General features: G+C 38.2%; 1 protein-coding gene across 4 annotated transcripts in view; it reads left to right on the top strand.

The window, feature by feature from the left end:
- Nucleotides 1-21,500, top strand: part of AFTPH (aftiphilin) — a 42,629-nt gene that overhangs the window by 6,474 nt on the left and 14,655 nt on the right. For all 4 annotated transcript variants that reach the window (XR_005955918.1, XR_005955917.1, XM_041476989.1 and 1 more), the window contains 5 exons: nucleotides 2,070-3,855; nucleotides 14,134-14,285; nucleotides 14,792-14,918; nucleotides 15,230-15,286; nucleotides 16,855-16,977. Coding sequence is in view for 2 of the 4 variants with exons in the window: in XM_041476989.1 (XP_041332923.1) it covers nucleotides 2,080-3,855; nucleotides 14,134-14,285; nucleotides 14,792-14,918; nucleotides 15,230-15,286; nucleotides 16,855-16,977 (2,235 nt within the window). In the remaining 2 variants the exon portion in view is untranslated. Of the gene's footprint in view, nucleotides 1-2,069; nucleotides 3,856-14,133; nucleotides 14,286-14,791; nucleotides 14,919-15,229; nucleotides 15,287-16,854; nucleotides 16,978-21,500 lie in introns of those variants that run through there.

The following is a 21,500-nucleotide window of genomic DNA, read 5'->3' as shown; positions in this document are numbered from 1 at the left end:
TGTGATTGTGATGCTTACTCTTCTCACATTATTCAGTTTGTTTTCTGAAACTGCATATTTGGGTTATTTTAGATCATCCTTGCCTCCAAGGATGTTCTCAACTCTGTTGTGATTTATTTTTAGCTGAGGTTAAAGTAGTCATACAGTAAATGGTCAACAAAAAAAATGGGTAGAGTTGTTTTGATGGATAGTATATGGATCTATGGCTACTGTAGGTTAAGAATTAATTTTTCTTGGCATGTTTTGCCAAAATGAGATCCACTAATATAAGGTGATGTAGTTATTAATACAGACCTGAATGTGATATTTCAAATGACTTAGGTGAAAACCAACCTATACAAGCTTATAAATCTGAAAACACTTAAAACACATGGGCTTTGGTGAACTATACAGACAAATTTTTCTTTTAATGGGAAAGTTCAGAAGTTTAGAGTGAGTGAAGCTCTTCTCTCAAATACCTTGTTAAGCAGCTGGTGCTGAGTAAGCCTATGTGGGAGCTTGTTGACAACTTAGGCTTTATTCTAAACAAAATTCCTTTGCAGTTCTCTTCAGTTTGCATGTTATGTTACAAATTATTTCATGGTTTCATCTGATAAGCATGATGTACTTTTGTAACTGCAAACTACCCTTTCAGAAAGAAATTTTAAATGTGTTAGTCAGCTCAAGGATGCCAGTTTCCTGGCAAATATCAAGTGCTTGGTATGTTGCACTTGAGAAGAACTGCAGAGCTTCATTTGTTGCTTTTTTACCCTTTGTGTGCTGCTCTTAAGGTGCTTTTACAAAGTTGTTTGCTAAAGGCACTGGATATAAGGATCATGTTTTATCTGTGTTGCATAACTAGTGTTGTCAAGTCCACACTTATTCTGGTGGTTAGTTCAAATATTTCCCAATATGTATAGGTTGTTTCCACTCTTCTTCTGTAGGTGAGGCTTAGTGTTATTGCGGTTAATTCATGTCAAGTGTCATTTGAAATGGTGTGAGCTCTTCTTGGAAGGGTTTTAAGGTATGAACTAGTTCAGTGGTGTGTACAACTGAATTTGTACATACTAGTAGTTATTTCATTAATTGCACACAGCATTGAAAAAGTCAAGATCATTCTTTAGGAAAGAAAAATTTCCATCCATACCTGGCTTGTTCCTGTAATGGTTTGCAATGTTAAGACAGAGAAAGTCCTTAATCTGTTTCTATCTAGGCCATGGGAATACTTTCTTCTTTTTTCTTTTCCCCCTGTGGTTTAGTGATTTGTGGTTAAATATTTTATGAATAATTGTGCTCAGCTCTCTTTTTGAGAATAAGTTTTGATGAAGTGTGTTTGGCTCTTGGCTTTACTGGTGGCATCATGATGGCATTTCTCATTTCTCTTACCAGATAAGAGGAATGCAGAGGCAGTTCTAAGACAGAAGCAGGCTGGTGGCAGCAGCTGTGGAGGCAGTGTGTTGGCTTGTGGGTAGGAAATCCAGAGAAGAGGGCAACCAAATAGAAACTCATGGTCTGGTAGAAAGAGAGTAGGGCAGCAGATCATAGCTAGTGGTTCTAACAGCAGTTCCTTCCTCCACTCCTTCACAATTTCAGAGCTTATGGAAACAGTTTTTGAAGTCTTTGACAGTGGTGAAGGTCCCTTTTGTGTAGGGCTGTTGTGGCATAGCCACAGGGAGTGGCTTAATTCCTGTCAAACACCTGAGCACACAAAGGCGTGTGGCAGAACATGGACCAGGGTCACTAGCAGTTTTGTGAACTGCTGGTGATGGGAAGTAGAGAACTGATGAATTAAAACTGAATTTAGTTGTGCCAGTGTTGCACAACAGACTGTCACTTCAAGACTATCATTTCAGCACTGTCTGCTGACAATCTGATCATGTAGTAATTTAGAAAAGACTTGAACTGTCCCAATAGATTCTTTGTGACTTGTAAAACACATGGGTTTGGGGAATGCTTCTTTCTGATATCTAATACAGATATTGACCTATATATGCTCTTAAAAAAATGAGGCATGAAACTGTAAAAATGAAATATGTAAGAACACAAAAGCTAGCCAAGTTCTAACATAGCTCTGTTTTTCCCTCATACAGAAATACATTAATGTTGAAACAGAACCAAACAATGGAACCAGACATTATTCGAATGTACTCCTCATCCCCTCCACCACTTGACAATGGAGCTGATGATGATGATGAAGATGAGTTTGGAGGATTTTCTGGTGTGAGCACTGCTGGTGTAGCTTTTGCTGATTTTGATACAGCGGACTACAGTCATCCAAAGGAAGAGTTTATACCCACAAATCATTTCATCCCACTCCATGATTATTCTGACAATGTAGCTAGCATTGCAACTTTCACATCTGTTAAAAATGGTAAAGATAAAGACTGCATTGCAGAGCTTCCTACTCATACTAAGGAGCTTTCTGATATGTCAGCTACTAGTACTATCAAAGAAAAATCTAAGTTTAGAACTTCAGGTACCGCTTTAGAAGATGTAAACAGAAAGGGGGAACAAAGAGACAACACTGGAAAATCAGAGGGTTTTTCTTCTTGTGTGGTTAGAACTGGTGTAACAGTTGAGAGGCAGGAGGAGCAAATAGATGCTTGTAATGGTGAGAAACTTCCATGTCTAGAGATTCTAACAAACGGATTTGCAGCATCAGACCCTGTAAATCCTCAGGGAACAGAAGATCTAGACAGTATTGGTGACTCAAAGGGACTGAAAACTGTTAGGACCCATAGTACCGAGCAAAATTTGAACTCAATGCCTAGCTCAGGTGGAGATGTTGCAGATTTTGCTACCTTCTCAAACAAAACCCCAATCCATTTAGAGGGAACAGGGCCTACAATATGCAGTGTTCTTAATGAAAGAGACTCAGTGAACATTCAGGAGAACAACAGGATAAACAGAGTAACTCATAGTGAAGAAGAGATTTGCATTTCAGAAATTAGTTGTGAACAGGGTCCCTCAGCACTGGAATTCGCAATTTCTAGTACGTCTCAAACAACTGGAAGTTCAGTATGCACTACAGAGAATGGAGAGCACAGTGGGAGGAGAAAACAACATCACATAGAGAATGGCAAAGATTTTAGCAGGCCTGAGGATTCTTCAGAAGCAGCAGACTTTAAGGCTGATAAGATCCAAAGCCTCAGCTGTGATCCTGCAGGAGACAAACTGGGTGGTGGTGAAGATCTCAAGAATGGTGGAAGTAGCACTGAAGTTTTAGCTTGCAGTGACAAACATGATGATGTGTTTGGTGACTTTGGTTCAGTCAGCAGTGCGTCTCCCACCTTCAGGATTGCTCAAGACTCAATAAATCCTCTCGATTCAGAAAGAACTTCTGAACAGCCTGCGCACATTAGCGAACCTAACGAGGAATTTGGTGAATTCAGGGACACGAGTACTGTTTGTCAGCAGCCAGCAAGTTTGGACCAAGCTGAACTAAATCAGGCTGCTGACACTTTAGAATGTGATACTACCAGTAAAACTTCTGGGGTAGACTTCCAGCATACTACTGAGGTAGGAAATGGTGATGATACTGAATTTGGAGACTTCGATTCAGTGCCAAAAGCTCAAGATGAGAGTGTTGCTTTCCAGGACTCGGATGACTTTGCAGACTTCAGTTCAGCAGGTTGTAACCAGGCTGCAGACTGGAATGCTTTTGAAGATGAACAAAAAGACAGCTGTTCTTGGGCTGCCTTTGGAGATGAGCAGGCTGGTGAATCTCATCACAGAAAAGAGACGTGGCAGTCACATAGGACAGACACGTCTGCCAGGAGTGATGGCCCAGTATTGCACAAGACTGAAAGTGTTGCTCTAGCATCTTTCCAAGGGACTATCAGTAAGCAATCCCAAGAGCTATCACCTTCTGTTCAGGTAAGGGCTTACTTTGTTTTCCTCAGTCTTGTTCTGCTCTTATGCATACAGTTCTTCCTGGTTCCTGCATCTGCGTACAGCAAATATTTGAATAGTCCTTGTTTGCCTTTTAGGAGAGATTTAATGTGCTCTGTGAGATGGGCTGATAGGAAACATTATGCTGTGTTTGGATCTTGCAGATCTTTGCAGCACTGTTACTTCCCACAGACAAATGAGCAGGGTGTGCTGGAACTTGTAGGAATGTGTTTTGATGATTACATGTGATCCTTTATATAAATTGATCAAAGGAATAAGCCAACACTAACATTTCAGAGCCTGTGATAGCTTTTCCTCTTGCTTCATTATTTACTGCCTTTTGGAGAGGCACTCTGTTACTTTTTTGTAAAATAGTGGTGTGACCGGAAGCTGGGATTACTGGTTCCCAAAATTTTCCATCACCCTTCTCTATCAATGTTTTCAAAACCTGATTAAAAATGATGATTTGATTTGTAAATAGCTGCACTAATTCACTTAGAGCAGACGGCATGATAAAACACAAGCAGTGGAATTCTGTCTCGGGTATTCAAACTCCTGGGAAGTTAACTCTTTAAAAGATCTTTAAAAATAAGTCTCTGTTAGGTATTAGTTGTGGGAAGCTGCATATTATAGCAACGTCAGAGGACTGGTGATTTGTTAAAGCTGCTGCTATTTCTAATTAGAAGTTTCCAGGAAGGGGAAGTAAATAGGTTTATTTCTTACCACCTCTCTTATGTTTTCTGCTTTCGTTGCTAAATATTTATTAATTCCTAATTAGTTACTTCGTAAGTCTTTTTAACAGTCATTTTGAGATCTGTGGCTATTCACGCAAAGACTTTTTTTGTTAAGCATTTGATAATACTTTTGCAAAATTCAGAACAGAATTTTCTTCAAAGCTTCTTTTTATTCATGTCATTCCATGTGAGTAGTTTAGAGTATGCTCTGTCTTTTTGAAGCATGCAGCAGCAGCACCAGCAGTAAAGGATGTTAGTGGTAATATGTGTCTGAAAGGTTTGGATCTTCTCTGGCAATAAAAGGAAATGAGGTAAGTCCTTTCTTTCAGGACCTTGCTTGGTGACAGCCCTGCCTCTTCCCATTTCCTACCAGTGACAGGTGAAATGGCTTTTCAGAAGGTTGTGCCAGCTGGAGCTCTGCCAGCATCAGCAAATGGAATGGAGCTTTTGGGACTTAGCACTGATTTCTTGTCACGTTAAAAGCTGTGAGCCTCAGGTCCTTACTCTTCCTGCTTGCTGTTCCATGCAGTGACTAACACTCCAAACCTCAAAGAGATTTCACAAGCCAAAAAAAAAAAAAAAGGCTCCTGAGTAAACCTGCAGGCAGATTTTTGTGTCTGTGTAAGACCTTGCTTGTCACCTGAATGTGTTGGTCCATTTCTTAAGTTGAAAGCACAAATCTATTGTTACCTATTCACCCATAAAATTGGAGAGTGCTAAGATTATTGCAATTAATCTCAATTGTTTCTCTTGCCGCTTGAAAGACTGTCCAGAATCTGAGAAAGAAATGGGCTGGGGAGATGATTCTAGTAAATCATCCCTTTTTTCTAGTGAGTGATTAATATTAAGGGATAGCCTGAAGGTTTCAAATAGTTATTTTTACTTAAAGTTTTCTGTAATTTTATGATAGGTTTTCCATAGAAAACACTTCTGAATGTACATGTTTATAAAAACAGAACCCTCAGAGGCTCTGTAATTAAGTTTTCCTTCCCCAAGCCTTAAGATAAGTCAAGTAAATTGGAAATTCCTTACTTAAAGTCTGCCATGAAGTGCAATTGTAAAGCAAATTTTAAGACTTCAAGTTTTTTCATTCCTTCTCTTTATGCAACAGTCAGTTGTGACTGTTTGGATCTAAAGTGATGTTCTCCCTCCTCTGCCAGTGAGGAAGTACAGCTGAGAGAACATTTTACACAAATAAACTGGAGAGGAAGTAGAGCTGGACCTGTTTTCTCTGTTGCAATAGTTTCTTTAGCCTTGCAATGTCAGTTGCTACATTTTTTTTTCAGTTAACTCTTGAAAACAGTAGTTATTTTGTAAGTGCTTTAAGTTTCAGAAGGATCTATTAAAACTTTTTTTATATTAAAAAATACTTGTTTTAAGATTAAATAGTGATTCTGTTTATAATCCATTGAGCCAATTTTAGTAAATTGCTGTTAGAAACAGAGGTTAACTAATGAGTCAGCATGAGCCAGCAGACAGCCCTGGTACTCTGAGTACAGAAAATCTTAGTAAAATTAAACTCAGATTTTGATCAGCTTCCTTGCTGTCATTTAAGAGGTTGTCAATGAGGTCAAAACACAAAATATGGCATTTTAAAGTAATTGCTAATCTTCTGTTTGACATGTATTAAACTTGGTTCTGCAGCTGTGTGATGCAGGAGCAGAAATACTGGCAGGCAAGATAAATCTGGTGAGAGGGAAGAGAACAAAGTTTTTTATTACCCAGCCTAAAGAAGGATAGGGAGGAGGGGATTGCTTGCATCAGTGTATTGCTGGCAGATCTAAAAAGCATTTGCTGTAGCAACCCAAAGGGAGCAGGCTGTGTGCAAATACTGCATGTGTTAGACACTTGAGATAGATGGGAAAACAGATCTCAGCTTAGGCTAAAGGTGAGCTGGGATCGTTTACAAGATACTGAATACACTTGATCAGTGATGGTGAGGCTGGAAGAGTCACTGTAATGTGGTGATGAAAGAATCCTGAATGGTTTATAAACAGAATGATTCTAATGGAATTCTTTGCAAAAGCAGAAAATTGAAAAGGATACTTAGCCAGCAGCACTGCTGTTTAAATGTGGAAATAATGTATACAGCAATTTTCATCCATCAGAATGCAGCATGAAAGCAAAGTTATTTATCAGTAGCTCAAGTTTCCATTGAAAAGATCTCTGTGTATTTTCCTTTGTTTCTTAGTTTGTAGATTCTGAATGTGGAGATGGCAGTAAAATATTGTGCTTTCTGAATGCAGTCGTGATTGCACGATGTATGTATGATGGGCAAACTGTTTAAAGACTGGATTTGGTATAATCTTTAATTAAAAATAGGCTTTGCTTCAATTCAACTATTTAATCCAGTTTTTATTAGAAAATATACAATATAAAGGATGAAACTAAGAGGTGGGGAGTTCACAAAATGACCTTATATAGTCACATGTAGTGGCAGAAAGATCACAGTCTTTTCTTCCTTGCCTTTGGTCTCAGCCTCTCTGAATTCTGCACACAATTTGCAGTGCAGGATTTGTAACATGCTGACCTCTTCTGTTCAGTAGTTCTCTGTAGAGGGGAGAGGAGGAAGGGCATGGTGTGCACATAGACTACCATCTGAACCTATGTTAATGCTACATATTCCTTAATCCATTTGGTTTCTGTCTGCAGCTGAAAAGATCTAATGCTTGGTTTCAGTATGGCTGCACTTTGCATTAGAGATGTGCCTTTGTGTCCAGTAACAGATTAATGGTTGATCCAGCAAGTCTTGAGCAAATCTGCACAAGCATTAGTCCCTTCTATGAAATCTCATTGCACACTACCAAGTTTTGTTTATGATAAATATAAGACTTGTAGTGCAGCTTTTTCCATGAGATAATGCTGAACATTAGTCAGCTGAGGGGGTTACTCTGCTGCATTAAGAATATATATATACATATATATAAGTATATATATGTGTATATATATATATAGGATTCAGCAGTGAGGCACAAGAGCAGTAATAATCCATGGTAATCGTGTGGGTGGGGAATATGACTGTGCCTGCCTGTGTGCAAGGAGCATGGGCATCTCCAGAGCAATAGGAGCTAAAGAAGGGCTTGGTTGGAAGGCCAAATCTTACCTGATTTACCTGAGACTTAACAAATCCTGGCAAGGGATGAAGGAAAAGGTGAACAATCCTCCAAGTGGGTTTTAAGGTTCTCCACTTATTAGAGAGCCTGTGCTTGAAGGCTCTGCCTCTTCAGATTAATCAGTGTGGGCGAGGCACAGTTACTGAGCCATGAATAGGCACCCAGACAAAGAAAACCCTGGATCACTGTCATTTGGAGTGTACTGTGTCTTGGACAATCAGCATCCTTTTGGAGAAAAGTAATTATGACCATAAAGACTTCAACCCTTCAGTTCAGTAAGGTAATTTAAAATAGTATTGGCTACTTAGGTAAATATACCCTTTTGGAAAGGTTTGGGAGTTTTAAATCCATAGCACAGTTCTGAAGTATTTGCAGCTGAATAACAATAAAAATCAGACTATTAAAAGTAGCCAATAATTGCTGGTTTTCACAGCAGACTGGCTGAGGGGAATCTTACAAAAGAAAATAGTTTGAGAGGGGGTTGTTTTAGCATTACTATTTATGGACAAAATTATTTTCCATTTTTCCACGACACGTAAGTGTCATCTGCTGTACTTCCTCTCAGGGTCTGACTGAAAAGTTAGTATAACACCAGTAGATAATAACAACATGACAAACTGAAATGGTCAGTGAGTTTTATGTAGTCACAATAAATAACTGTTAAACTGTACTTTGCCTGCATGGAAGATGCAATATTTGGTGCATTCTTCAGCTGAGGGAGAATAAATGGTGAAGCTTCCAGCAGGAAGGAGAGAGACAGCTTCATATTTCTAGCCTGAACTTCCCTGCAGTTTCTCTCAGATCAAGCAGTAAAAAGAGCAGAGAAGTCTTAACCTCTTTTTTTTTCCCTTAAGCCACTACATTTTCAGATTTGCTTTGCAGCTGAGCTCAAAACTTGTATAGTTACTCTTTTAAAATGGGTTTGGGATATTTAGGACTAACATGGCCTTATTTAATTCTTTAAATTATTGTTTAAAAAAATCCTCATTTTATGTTGATGGAGGTTTTTTCAGCTCTTTAGCTCTGGTCATTGTGTCATCCTCTTTCTGCCTTGCAAATCTCAGTTTGGGACGAGTGTTTCCATTATAAATTTCCCATGTAAATAAAAACATATATTTCAATTCAGTTTTTTACACCTAAGAAATATATGGCACTACCTTATATTAACCTGCTTTTAAACTGGGGATGGAGACAAGCCATCACATTTGAAACATGAGAAGTTAAACTAGTGTTCTTTGTAAGCTTTGCTTGTCTTCTTTACTCAGGAGTTTTTCTGCCTGCAGCTGCTGTCCCATTGCTTCTGAGGAGGTGTTGCCTGTGCTTCAGACAAAGAAATTGTTCCTATGTGAAAAGGAAATGGATTCATAGTTTAAACAGTCCATAAGCTGATTCATAGAAAAAGCTGTGAGCATTTAATTGAGAACATAGATATTTGTTTGATTGCTTATGTGGTTTTAGTTAACCATTTAACTTCGTTTAATGCTTGAGTCCAGAAAAAAGTCTTAATCTCTTATTTTTTCCCTTAAGCCACTACATTTTCAGATTTGCTTTGCAGCTGAGCTCAAAACTTGTATAGTTACTCTTTTAAAATGGGTTTGGGATATTTAGGACTAACATGGCCTTATTTAATTCTTTAAATTATTGTTTAAAAAAATCCTCATTTTATGTTGATGGAGGTTTTTTCAGCTCTTTAGCTCTGGTCATTGTGTCATCCTCTTTCTGCCTTGCAAATCTCAGTTTGGGACGAGTGTTTCCATTATAAATTTCCCATGTAAATAAAAACATATATTTCAATTCAGTTTTTTACACCTAAGAAATATATGGCACTACCTTATATTAACCTGCTTTTAAACTGGGGATGGAGACAAGCCATCACATTTGAAACATGAGAAGTTAAACTAGTGTTCTTTGTAAGCTTTGCTTGTCTTCTTTACTCAGGAGTTTTTCTGCCTGCAGCTGCTGTCCCATTGCTTCTGAGGAGGTGTTGCCTGTGCTTCAGACAAAGAAATTGTTCCTATGTGAAAAGGAAATGGATTCATAGTTTAAACAGTCCATAAGCTGATTCAAAGAAAAAGTTGTCAGCATTTAATTGAGAACTTAGATATTTGTTTGATTGCTTGTGTGGTTTTAGTTAACCATTTAACTTCGTTTAATGCTTGAGTCCAGAAAATTTTGAGGAAGTTGATTGTGTGTTCCCCGTGGTGAGTTGCATCCATTGAAATTGGTTCTTCAGCTCCCTTGTGTTAGCTATATGGTCATGAAGTTTAGCTCTTCAAAAATCCCCAAACCCACCACCCCAAAATACTCCAAGAACATCACTAAAACTGACCAAACAAAAACCCCAAATACACCCATCCCTTACACACACATGGTGAAGGTAGAAGAGTAAATGGCTACTTAGCTCTTCACAGGCAAATGTGTTACCAGAAAATTGTTTTGGTTGTTAAAAAAACCCAGCAAAGGCAGTTTCTCATTTAACCTTTATTTTATTAAAATAGTCATAAAAAGCTGTGCTAGGCACTCTGCAGAACAGTGAGTTCATGATTTAAGTTAAATAAAATCTCAGTGGTTAATAATTTTCTTTTCTTGGCCCCTGAGCTTTGTTCTGTCATTTTTTGAGAGCTTTCATTCAGCTTCTGAGTTCCAACCAGAAGCCAGTCATGTCCATATGGACTTTATTCCTTTCCTGCTTTATATGTTTAGTATCTTGGATCTTTCATAGGCTCATTTCCATCTCCTTTAATGTTTTTTCTTTTATTACTTTTCACGTAAGCTTGAATATCTAAACATGCTCAACAATTTAACTGTTACACTGTTTTTATTTATTCTTAGGTCTTCCAGTTTGGTGTTTGGTAGAGGCAAACATCCCAGAGTTGTGTTGTTTCCTCTGTGACCTCTTTTCTTGGTAGCAGGATGAGGAGGGTTGAAGGCATGCTCTGTTTTTGACTCTCCCCTTCTTAAAGCACCTCTGGAGGCTGCCAGAGCAGTGATGCTTGGGATGTAAGAGATTTCCTAAGGGAAAATAAGGGCTTGTGTTAAAAAATGGGACTGTGCCCTCCAGGAAAGGGGAGAGGATGGAAGGACAAAGTGCCACTCCACTTTTTGAAGGAGAGTTCACCTGGATGAATTCTTGTAGCTTATATGGGACCAGAACCATGGAGAGAAGCAAGACTGGTTTTTTCCACTTTTGCACACAGAGTTCCCCAAAACTTCACCCACAGAAGCATTACAGGAGTTACATGGTGAAAACTGCCATTTGTGTCCACTGTGTCTGCTGTTTCTGTAGTGGGACTTAAGTGCGTTGTTTTTATGGCAAATTTTATTATCTCCTTTTTTCATAGCTCTGAAGAAAGGCAGTGACCTGTCACTGTTGGGTTCGTGTGGGAGGAGCTGTGGAGGATTTGGTGTGCTGTGTGGTCAGTGAAGAATTGCTGTGTTGAAGGAGTTCGTGGATTGTATGACCTTGTGGTGGAGAAGAAGAAAAATTAAATTGTGTAAACCAAGTACTTTGGGCTTTCAGCTGTGAGGAGTGGATCTTGACCCCTGTTTAATTGCCACAGAGATAAATACTAATCCTGTGGTTATGCTTATTTTAAAAAAGTATCTCTGATACTTTGTTTGGTTCTGGTGGTGATTACCACATATCTTAAGTGTCTACCAAAATGCATTTACAGAAACTATGAAGCTTTAAATTTATCAATAAATTAATAAATTTATTTATCTATTTATCAACTGTTTGGAGAATCACAGCTAATGTTTAAAGGCAGCTGTAGCCTTTTCACATCTTCTGTAAGTGCCTTCAAGAATTATTCTTCTTGAATAGCCATGGAGAACAATCATGTATCAAATACTTTTAGTGACATGAGAAGTGGATAAAAATTCTTGGTTTCTGCCTTTTTTTTTTCCAGAAAGACAGACATGACATTACTTCCGGTCATCCACAGTATTTTTTTGCAGTCTGATTTATGCAACAATAGATTAAAGTTTGTAGGAGGTGGACATTTACCAGCTTTAAAATCTTGGTGATGCCCTTAATACCTGGAAGCTGTGACCACAGGATTTCATCACCAGTTACAAAAACAAGTTCAGCTGCTTCCATTGCCACTGCGTGGAGGTGTGTGCTTGTGCACTCATCCCTTTGTCCATTTGCACGTACAGAATTAATTATTCTGGTTTGCTATGGAAACCATTCTTTGTCATATAGAAATAAGGGCTAAGCATGACTGGGAATTTAGAAAAGATGACAGGAAGTGTAAAGAGTGCTATAGTTAAACTGTTCCTGAAATTTTGGCACAATTCTTAAACTCACATTTGAAATGTGACATTGACTGAGATTCTGCTTGGTTCTTGGAGATCTTCTGTTAATTCTGTCATTACCTAAGCAAGCATATTTTTAGTTACTAGCATGTTCTCAAGTGTTGATCCTTTTCAAGAAATGTGATGCCTTGCTGTTTCCATGATCCAATGCCATTCATCTGCCTCTTGCTTTTCCCTGGGGATTTGTACTCTTGCTGTATTACAGAAGTGAAGTAAGCATCACCTGTTAATGTAAGATAAGGGGAAGTGATATATTGTAGGCAAAGTTAAGGTTTAAAACTGAAGCAGTGTATGTTTTACTGTGTTAGTGTGAAGCATTAGGCTAGAATGTGGAATACTGTTTAGTTTTACTTCCTAAAAATATAAGGTAGTGTCTTAGTTCTGGTCAACAAACAGGAAACAGCCTACAAGTATTGCAACTTAGTGTATGGCCAGAATGACTGAGCATTGAGAGATTATTAAAAGGAAAATTTACTTTAGAACATGGCTCATTATGGTTAGAATTTACCGGAGAGGTAATGAAGAAGAAACAAACACACAAAACAAAACAGGGTGAGTCAGGTGTGCTCTGAATTCAGATCTTTGCACATTTTTACATTATGGTTTGCAAGTGACTGTACCTGGTGGCTGTCCCTCTCAGACATTTCTTTCACAGGCAGTAAACTCAAGAGCTGATGCTCTAAGCTAATTAATTTTCCTGTTTTTTGCAGTTAGTGGCTGAACAGAAAGAATAGTCTGGACAGACTCGATCCCAGTTCCTGACTCATCACCCCAACTCCAATACAGAATGCAGATATTCTGATAACATGTTTACCTCTGTTATGTTTGCTAATGTACATGGTCAATGAGTTGCTTAGCTGAGATGAGAGACAAGGCAAATTTTCAGCTAAAAGTTCAAATAAGAAATGTTGCAGATAATTCTTGGAATTGTGAGGCAGATGTTTTGCTGCATGAAGGTTTGTCCCAGTTGTATCGATTTGCCTAACTAAAATAGGTAACTTCCTCCTACAGCCTTGCTTTTCTGAGCTTTAAATCATCTCAGTTGTAACAAAAAAACCCTCTGTTTTGAGGCTTATGTGTGTAAATTCAACATTGTTGCTGGAATATGCTGCATCTCCACAGGAGGGCTCTGCTGGCACAGCTAAAACAGCACACGCCGTGGGATGCTCCTGGGATTTCTGCCTACTCTGTTTCTTTTCCATTTCCCCAGTAGAAAAGCAGGTGCTGGAGCTGCTGGATGCTGCCCTGTGTGTGTTGCAGCAGAGCACTGGAAAAGTGGTTGTTGAGGAACACTAAACTAGAAAGATGGAAACACTCGACTGAATGCCAGGCTTGTGCCTCCTTTCCTTAGCAAGAAAAGAGATTCAGGTGTTTCCGGCAAAAATGAGTACATTTAAAAATGCTTTAATTTAATTTTTACAAGCATACCTTGCAAAAAATACCATTGAAAAATTGGTATTTTAATCAATAATAAAAGCTTGATGCTTACCTGTTTTTAATGGGTTGGGAAAAAAAATCCATATCATTAGTACATCTGATGTCCAAGACCAGTTAACAGAGGTACAAGAAGTTGAAATCCTGTCTATATGGAAATACTAAAGAGAAAAGAGAAACATAAGGGAAGAACTTGAAAAGAAGAAAGCATACTATGCTTGTCAGAAAAAAAGGGGGGGGATTTTTTTGTTTTTGTGAGGTCAGGAGGTTGTTTGACTTTGTTTTTCATGTTAGATCCATCTGCCAGGGCCCAGTGCATGCTTTGGAATTAAAATGTCTGGAAACCATTAGTTCCAATATATGCTGTTTATATTGCCGAGACATTATCCTTATATAGCATACATTTTATTGCATACATTTTCTGCTAATTTCTAACAGAGTGACTTTGGACACTTCTCTAAGAACTCACTTTGCAGAGGGCAAGATCCTTACTGTTTGCTGTACAGGATCCTAGCCCGTATTTGGTGTTTAAAGAGTCTTGTGGTCCTCTGACAGTTAATATTTTGTGGTAAATGAAATCTCATGTTAGCTATAAGTTGTTTTTATTGGACTTACCTTTATAGCAGTTAGCAAAATTTGACATAAATATTTTCTCTTTGGTATAGACAACATTGCTAAGTCGTCTGGAACGAATATTTGAAGTCTGTTTTCCTTCCATTCCTGTTGCTGAAATTGAAGAAGAAATAAGTTCCTTGAATCATTTGCTGGAAGCAGGTGAAAAGCAGATAACAACTGAGGAGACCTTAGGAAGTACTGGGTAAGAAACCACAATGCAACAAATATAAGATGAGCTTGAAACACGTATGGCATTAATTTAAAATGAGGTGTTTGCTTCAAGTGTTTTGAGAAGCCATTGAGTGAAAATCATCTGTCTATCAGAATTCTAGTTTTCAGTGACTACATACACCAGGAGTACTTCACTTAGCAACTCAGCAGCCTATCATCTTCTTTTCAATAATGTCTCTGAATTAACCAAATATGTCTTATTAGTTACACTTGCTATAAATTACTGTATTTATTCATGTGATGATGAAGTCTAAGTGGGCTTTGTCCTGTCTGCCGTGAACATCATTTTCCAGTAAGAAGTCTGAACTGTAATTGTTCTGAGAACACTGTGCAGTTTTACTTCCCCTGGGTATTGTGCTTGGGCATAAATTTAATTGGAATGTATAATAAGTCACTTGCATTAAAAACCAGAATAAATATTCCAGGCTGCTAAGCTGTTTTTCTGAATGATGACTTGATTTATGATGGGTTGTGCAGGGAACTGATGGACGTGTGGGCAGAGCTGCAGGACATCCACGATGCATACGGACTGAGATACCAGTGGGGTGGCTCCCACAGCAACAAAAAGCTTCTGTGCTCCCTGGGAATTGACACAAGAAATATTGTGAGTCTGCCAGCAAAACTGCCTTTCTAAATAAGGAAGCTGCTTTATAAGTAGAATCAGGTGGAAGTGTTTTGTGTGAATGCCTTCTCCTAATTGCATAGTTGCACAGAACATGGCTGTTCATGACAGACCACCTGGCAACCTTTTACAACCCTATTAATATAAGTAGTTGCATTAGTTTTTAACCACTGTGTTATAATTAACATAGTATTTATTCTGTGATACTAACCTTATTTAAATTATGTAGCATTGAAAAACATTTCCATCGCTGACATAGAAGAAACTCTTAAGTAAATTCTTTGTTTTATCAGCTCTTTACAGGCAACAAGAAGCAGCCTGTTATAGTACCCATGTATGCAGCAGGACTGGTAAGCTTTTTTTAGTATTATTTTTTGTTATAGTTCAAGTAACATCATATAATGAAATATATTAAATTACATTAAACACCAAGCGTGCTGAGAGATATTTTTGTGAGTACAGTTACGGCTTAGGCATCAGTAGAAATGCTAGAAAAGAATTATCAAATAAATCATTTTCATTATGTGTGCAAGCACATACTTGATTTTAAGTGAAAGAAGTATTTGGTAAAAACAGGGAGAAGATAAGGTTTGTGATTTTTGCTTGTCTCAGCAGAATAAATGTTCTTTTTTTCTCAAAAAACAGTGCGTGTATATGTATACACACAGACAAACACACCTATGTTTTCATATGATCATCCACAAATGGAATAGTAAAAAAATAGTTTTCTTTGGTTTATATTAGGCTGATTTAATTATGTAGGTTAATTTTATAGAGTGGCTTCTACAGTTTTTTTCATGCATCAAGGTCAGCTTGTGTACTACTTTGGATGTCAACATGGTATTCTGATACAGGTAGTTAAAACAACTCTGAGATATTGCTTTTTTCTTCCTGTTTGTGAGCAGGACTATGTTTGCAACACATGCAGTTATTTTTTGCAACAGATTCTTGTTGCTGATTAATTGTCTCCTAAATTTTTAATATACTTTTGCACACAATAAGCTGGATAGCAGCAATAGTAGGAGTGAAGGGTCTTGTTGCTTTCTGTTTCCACATTGCTTTCTGTGTTTCTCTGCTGTCCAAAATAAATTATTTAACTGGTGGGTAAATTCAAAGCTCCCCTAATACGGTGTAGAAACATTTGTGAAACAGTTGATCTTGGCAGGTGACTTTCTGAGAATGGTTTAAAATGCTGTAGTTGCAAATCCCGTGCTTTTGTTTGGGAGTTTCTCGTTGTTCTCGGATGGTTGGCATGTCTCAGTGCAAACTTTGAGCTTTCTGTACATCTTCTGACCCTCGGTTTTTTCAAGACATTTTTCATAACACTATTCATATTTGAATTGTTTGCTTAAAATTAAAAATGTGAATTTATTTTCTTAATGCTTCTTAATGCGTTTATTTCCATCTCAGTAATTATCATTCTTGGTATCATTCTGAAAACTGATCATTTGGTTTGTTTCTTTTGGATTACTTAATTGTTGAAATGGAATGAATGCAGTTGTACTTCTGTGATGGGTCATTTGATATTTCTGGAATAGTCTACACACAACTGGGAGGAGAAGACATCACCTTATCAAGTAACTGTTTTCTCCAGCTTAAATTACACTATTGAAAGTTGAAAGCAAGCTCCAGCTCAACACTTGGGTTTTTGTTACTAGCTCTGAAATGTTTCTTAGGCCTAAGGACCCATGATGATTTTTCCCCTGCTCCATCTACTCCTGCCCCTCTCAACACACTGAAAGTGTCCCAGAGATACATGGTTACCCCCAAGCTCTTAGTTGAGGGTAGTACTACCTAGTAGTGTGTTCTAGTTTTTGGCATCTGCAGTTCTTGAAATGCCTGTAAATATGTCTGTGTGTGCAAGTATTTTTTTTTAAATTAGATTATTTATTTACTTGTTTGTTGTTTGTTTATTCAGGGTATGTTAGAACCTACCAAGGAACCTTTGAAACCAATATCTGCAGCAGAAAAAATAGCTTCAATAGGACAGACACCTCCTGTATCACCAGAGATGAGCACATGTGCATCTGATCAGTTCCAGGTAAAAAACAGGGAGAGAAGGATGAGGAGAGGCAAAGAAAGAATGAGGGAAATAATGGGATGCCTCTTTGTTGAACATATCTGGATGGTGTATTCAAAGACACCTGTATGTAAAAGGCAGGTGTTGCTTGTGTCAGATGAAGTCCTGCTCTTGGATCTGCTTTTCATGTGTGACTGGGAGTCCCTGTGATGAGGCTGTAGCAATTGGTGGCCACCATTTCAGAGTCCTGATGATCCTTACTGTTACAAAGCAGTTTGCTCTCAAAGGCAGTGGGCAGGTAGACAGATTTTATATGTAATGTTAGACTCATCTGACCTCTGGCTAAGGTTCTTCATCTTTGCTTATTCTGGAGCTTCTTGTTGGAGGTTGTTCTACATGTTGGTTAGGACTCGATTTTCTGAATGATCCTATTTACATTTTTACTATTCATGTTCATTTCTTTTGCCCTTTCTTCTTCAGAGTGTCAGGAAAAGCAGCCCAGCTGCCTGGAGAGAGATTTTGGGTGTGGTCATTACAAGCATGCGTGTCTGACTTTTTGATTGTATGAATTCTCTCGGCCCTTTGTGCCACATTTTATGGAATTATCCATTACACACAGTTGCTTTGCTGGCTTCTCTGTCTTTAAAGCCTGATACAAAATTAATTCAGAGGAGTTTAGGGGTGAGCTTTTGAATTTCACGAGTTCTTTGTTGCTGTTGTTTTGATGTAAGGATATTAGAGGAGCACTTGAATGCCATGCATGTTGCAATGTGTGTGGTTGTCAACAAGCTAATGGGATATGCAGAGATACTTCGTTTTCAGTCTCATTACAGTGATGCTCAGTACATATTCAGCTCAGGAGAGACTCAGCTGTGTCCCTCCTAAGTGCAGGTCTTGTTTAATCCACCCAGCATCTTCAGTTACCTGCTATGCTCGTGACTTCTGATTGAAGGCATTCCAGAGAGAATTATTCTTGGGCTACACCTAACCTTAACAGTAGGTACTTGTGACTGTAGTGATGTTCTTGCAGTCCTTGCTCTGCCACACTGCAGAGCTCTAAGTGTGACATGCTTGTAGCAGAGGAGAATTCTCTTTCATTGTTGAGCAGCAGTTTGTCAGTGGGCTCGGAGCTCACATTGCTTTATAAAGCAATACACCTTTGGTGCTTCCTGTGCTCTCCTCATATGTGGTGGAACTGAGCAGCTGAAATGGATATAAGAAAAGGTAACAACAGTGATTACTGCAAATAGTCTGACCTGTAGAAATCTACTGTGTGGTAAGAAAGTAGGAAAATTTCAGAGTCTTTTTGCAGCATCCAAAGTACCCTTTTTTACAGAGGAGGAAACATAAATTAAGCCATACACTAAACAGTGTAGAGAGCTGCAAGAGCCTGAAGTAACAACATCCCTGACAAGTGCCATTTTCTCAGTTGCTTGACAGTCATAGTGCTGAAAATAAGAATCTCTACTTAGCAAAGTCTCTCTTTCCCTGCAATTATGAATTCCTGCTAGAGAATTTCCCATTACTTGTCACAGTGTGATAATCTTGGCCTACAGCTTGTTCTGATAAGGCCGTCTCTGTTCAATAGTTGTGGTCCATGAGTACATCTGAGAAGCTTCTGTGCTGTCTGCACTGTTGGCATTAAGTTAGCTTTTCCAAAGAGAAAAACACTACAATAAGCTTTTGGGGAAGAGATGGGTTAGAGATTGTAACCATTCAGAACTCTAGGAGGCTACAGTTAGATGACATTCTGAAACTTTTAGGGCATGAACGATCAATTCTCCACCTCAGAGACCTCCTTTCTTTCTTGGTCTCATCTTCTGTCAATGATTGGTGGCTTCTGTTTGCTTTGGGGAAAATCCAGTTTCATGTCACGTTGTGCAAGTAAGTGGCTCTTTCAGAATATTCCAGATTGTTGTGGTAATAAGATGATGTGCCCAAACATTTCATTAGGAGCTATGCTACAAACACACATCAGTAGAAATACAAGCAGTTTTAGTGGACTCTGAAACTTCTTATTCTAAAATTATTCTTATTCTGAAACTTATTCTAAGTGCAAGTTATTTAGGTGCAGCAATTCAAGTATTTCTTTAGTGTACCTGGTTAATGTGTAATTATTTAGTTAAACTTCTAAATTCCTCCATTTTCAGAATGAAGATTTATCCATATTTTCAGAAACTTCAGAATATTGACATTCTCTTTGGAAGGAGAGGCTCTGGTTGATAGATTCATGTTCTTTGCTCGGGGAAAAGTTCTCCTCTGAGGGCTGGCATTTATGGCGCTTGTATACAGATCAGTGTCTGTGCATGTATGTGTATGACTTCCTGCTAAGGGAATAAGACTTTGGAAGACTGATGAGGCGAAAGTAATAGTGGAAAGAACATTTGTAGAAACACAGGAATGCCTCCTAAATGTTTTTGTTGTAGGAAAGCAGACAAAAGCATGCAGAGATTTAAAATGGAGAACTTTAGAACTAATAGAATGAGGTAAAAAGCAGCAAATGAGGTGCAATGTTTCTTCCTAGTTATGATACAAACTCTGAATGTTTTGCCTTCATTCCCTCCAGTGGGTCTCACTGAGTTAGGCTGGGGAAATAGAGTGGACAAATTTCCATCTGAGCCATTTAAGCTATAAGGACAAGGGTTTTGAAATTGAGTTCTCAAGCAAGTCACTGACTGGATTGTCACATTAGTTTATTGTATAAAGATGATTTTTGTAGAGTCATTCTCTTTTATATTTGAAGGTGGAATCTAAATTCTTTTTTGATCTGTTGTTTATCTTGACAATTGAGGGGTTTATTTCTCTGCTCCTCTGTGCTCATAACTGTAAGGCAGTAAACAGAATATGAAATAATCCCCTGATTACTGTTGCCTTGATCTAAGCATGGTGTCTCAAAGACTTCACAGGGCTGAAGTAAAAGGCTTTGTCAAGGCACATCAGGTGTAAGGAGTGGCTGGTGAAATAGGCACCCTTTGATTGTGAGACCCAAGACAGGTGCCTTTCTCTTCTTTTTTGTACAGCTCTAGTGGGCTTCTAAATGACAGCCAAGTCTTCAGGCAGTGCATGCAAAATATGTTCCAGTGTTTGTCTAAAGGGTTGCTGTCTGGACTTAATGATGACTGCCTTCTCTTGGTTTGATACTGTTTTCTGGTTAATGTTGTTTTAAAGTTTATTTATCTGCTTCTCTTTACATTTTTTGAAGAAAGTTGTCCAGATACTTTTGCTCTTCTGCTATTGCTTCAAAGCATTCTCTTCTTTCCGTTTGGGACTATGTTTCTTTTGCAGGGTTACCTGCCAAGTTTTACTTAGTAAGTTTTATATTGGAATAAAAATCTGCAGTGACCCAGACCTTTCTAGAAGAAAATTACCAGTGCTTCTTTTCTGCAGGTGCCTCTTACAGCACATCTGCTTGCATGTAAGCCACTGAATTAGGGATCAGGTTATAATAGAAATATACATTTTACACTTGGTGGCTATTAGGGACTGAACCTTAATTAAACCCCATGGGGTGACAGTCTCTAAAAACACTTTTAATTACATAAGAGACCATCAGGACTTCTAACAATGACAGATGCAAACTACCATATTATTGGCCACCAGCCAAAGGCTCCATCAGGAACTGCTCTCCAGTTATATGTGTGAGAAAGATCCAAGAGTGTGAGAGTGTGTGTAGCTTTGTTGACAGAGTAAGAAAGAAAGATTTGCGGGTAAGAGATGCTACAGAACTTGCTGTTATTCTCAGATGTGACAGCTGTGTAAAGGGGTTGTTGGAAAAGAGCAATTTTCAGAACTGGTAAAATTTTGCCAATGAATACACACAATGAAATGTATGAATTACTTGCATGTAAAGCTTTTTCTGGAATGTGTATGATGCTCATTTTTGGGATCCATCTGAATATTGACCTTCTATTTGTATTACAAGTCCTTTTATTCTTTTTGCCCAGCTTTAAGAAAACAAAATGCTGCCTTTTTTTTTTAATTTTGTTTAATTTTCCTTGAGTAATTATTGGCACAGACACAAACATTTACATTTTACTTTTTTGGATTATGAGAGCTCTTACATAATGCATTCTAAAATTACTGTGTGAAAACATCTCTCACTTGTATCAAAGTGAAATATGATGCAGTAAAACACGCAGGCATTTTAATTTCCTCTTTCTTACTTCCTTAACATTCAGAATAGTACTTTGACAGCTGAGTATACTTTTTCATTTCTGTACTGTGTCCTGTAATCTAAGATGGAGGTCTTGAGGAGTGAAAGCAATGAGGTCCATTTCTCAGTATTCTCCTAGATTGGGCACTTTTCCTTAAAGCATGTAACTAAAATAATAATTGTAATGACCTAACAACCTCACTGTTTCAGAAAGGCTGAACATTATATTCCCATTTGCTGGGTATGTTCCCGCTGGCTGAGGTTTCAGTGCCTGTGTTCAGGTGTTTCTAGGGCTGAGGTAACAAGAAACAGAAAACTTTCTGTTTAATTTTGCTTTTTCCTCTGCCTTTTCCTTTCACTTCGTTAGCTACTGTGTAGATTGGGACTTGTC

The sequence above is a fragment of the Pyrgilauda ruficollis genome, unplaced genomic scaffold (genome assembly GCF_017590135.1).
Source record: "Pyrgilauda ruficollis isolate IOZ18807 unplaced genomic scaffold, ASM1759013v1 scaffold4, whole genome shotgun sequence".
In the NCBI taxonomy this organism is placed as follows: Eukaryota; Metazoa; Chordata; class Aves; order Passeriformes; family Passeridae; genus Pyrgilauda; species Pyrgilauda ruficollis.
This window is presented reverse-complemented; position numbering and strand designations above follow the sequence as displayed.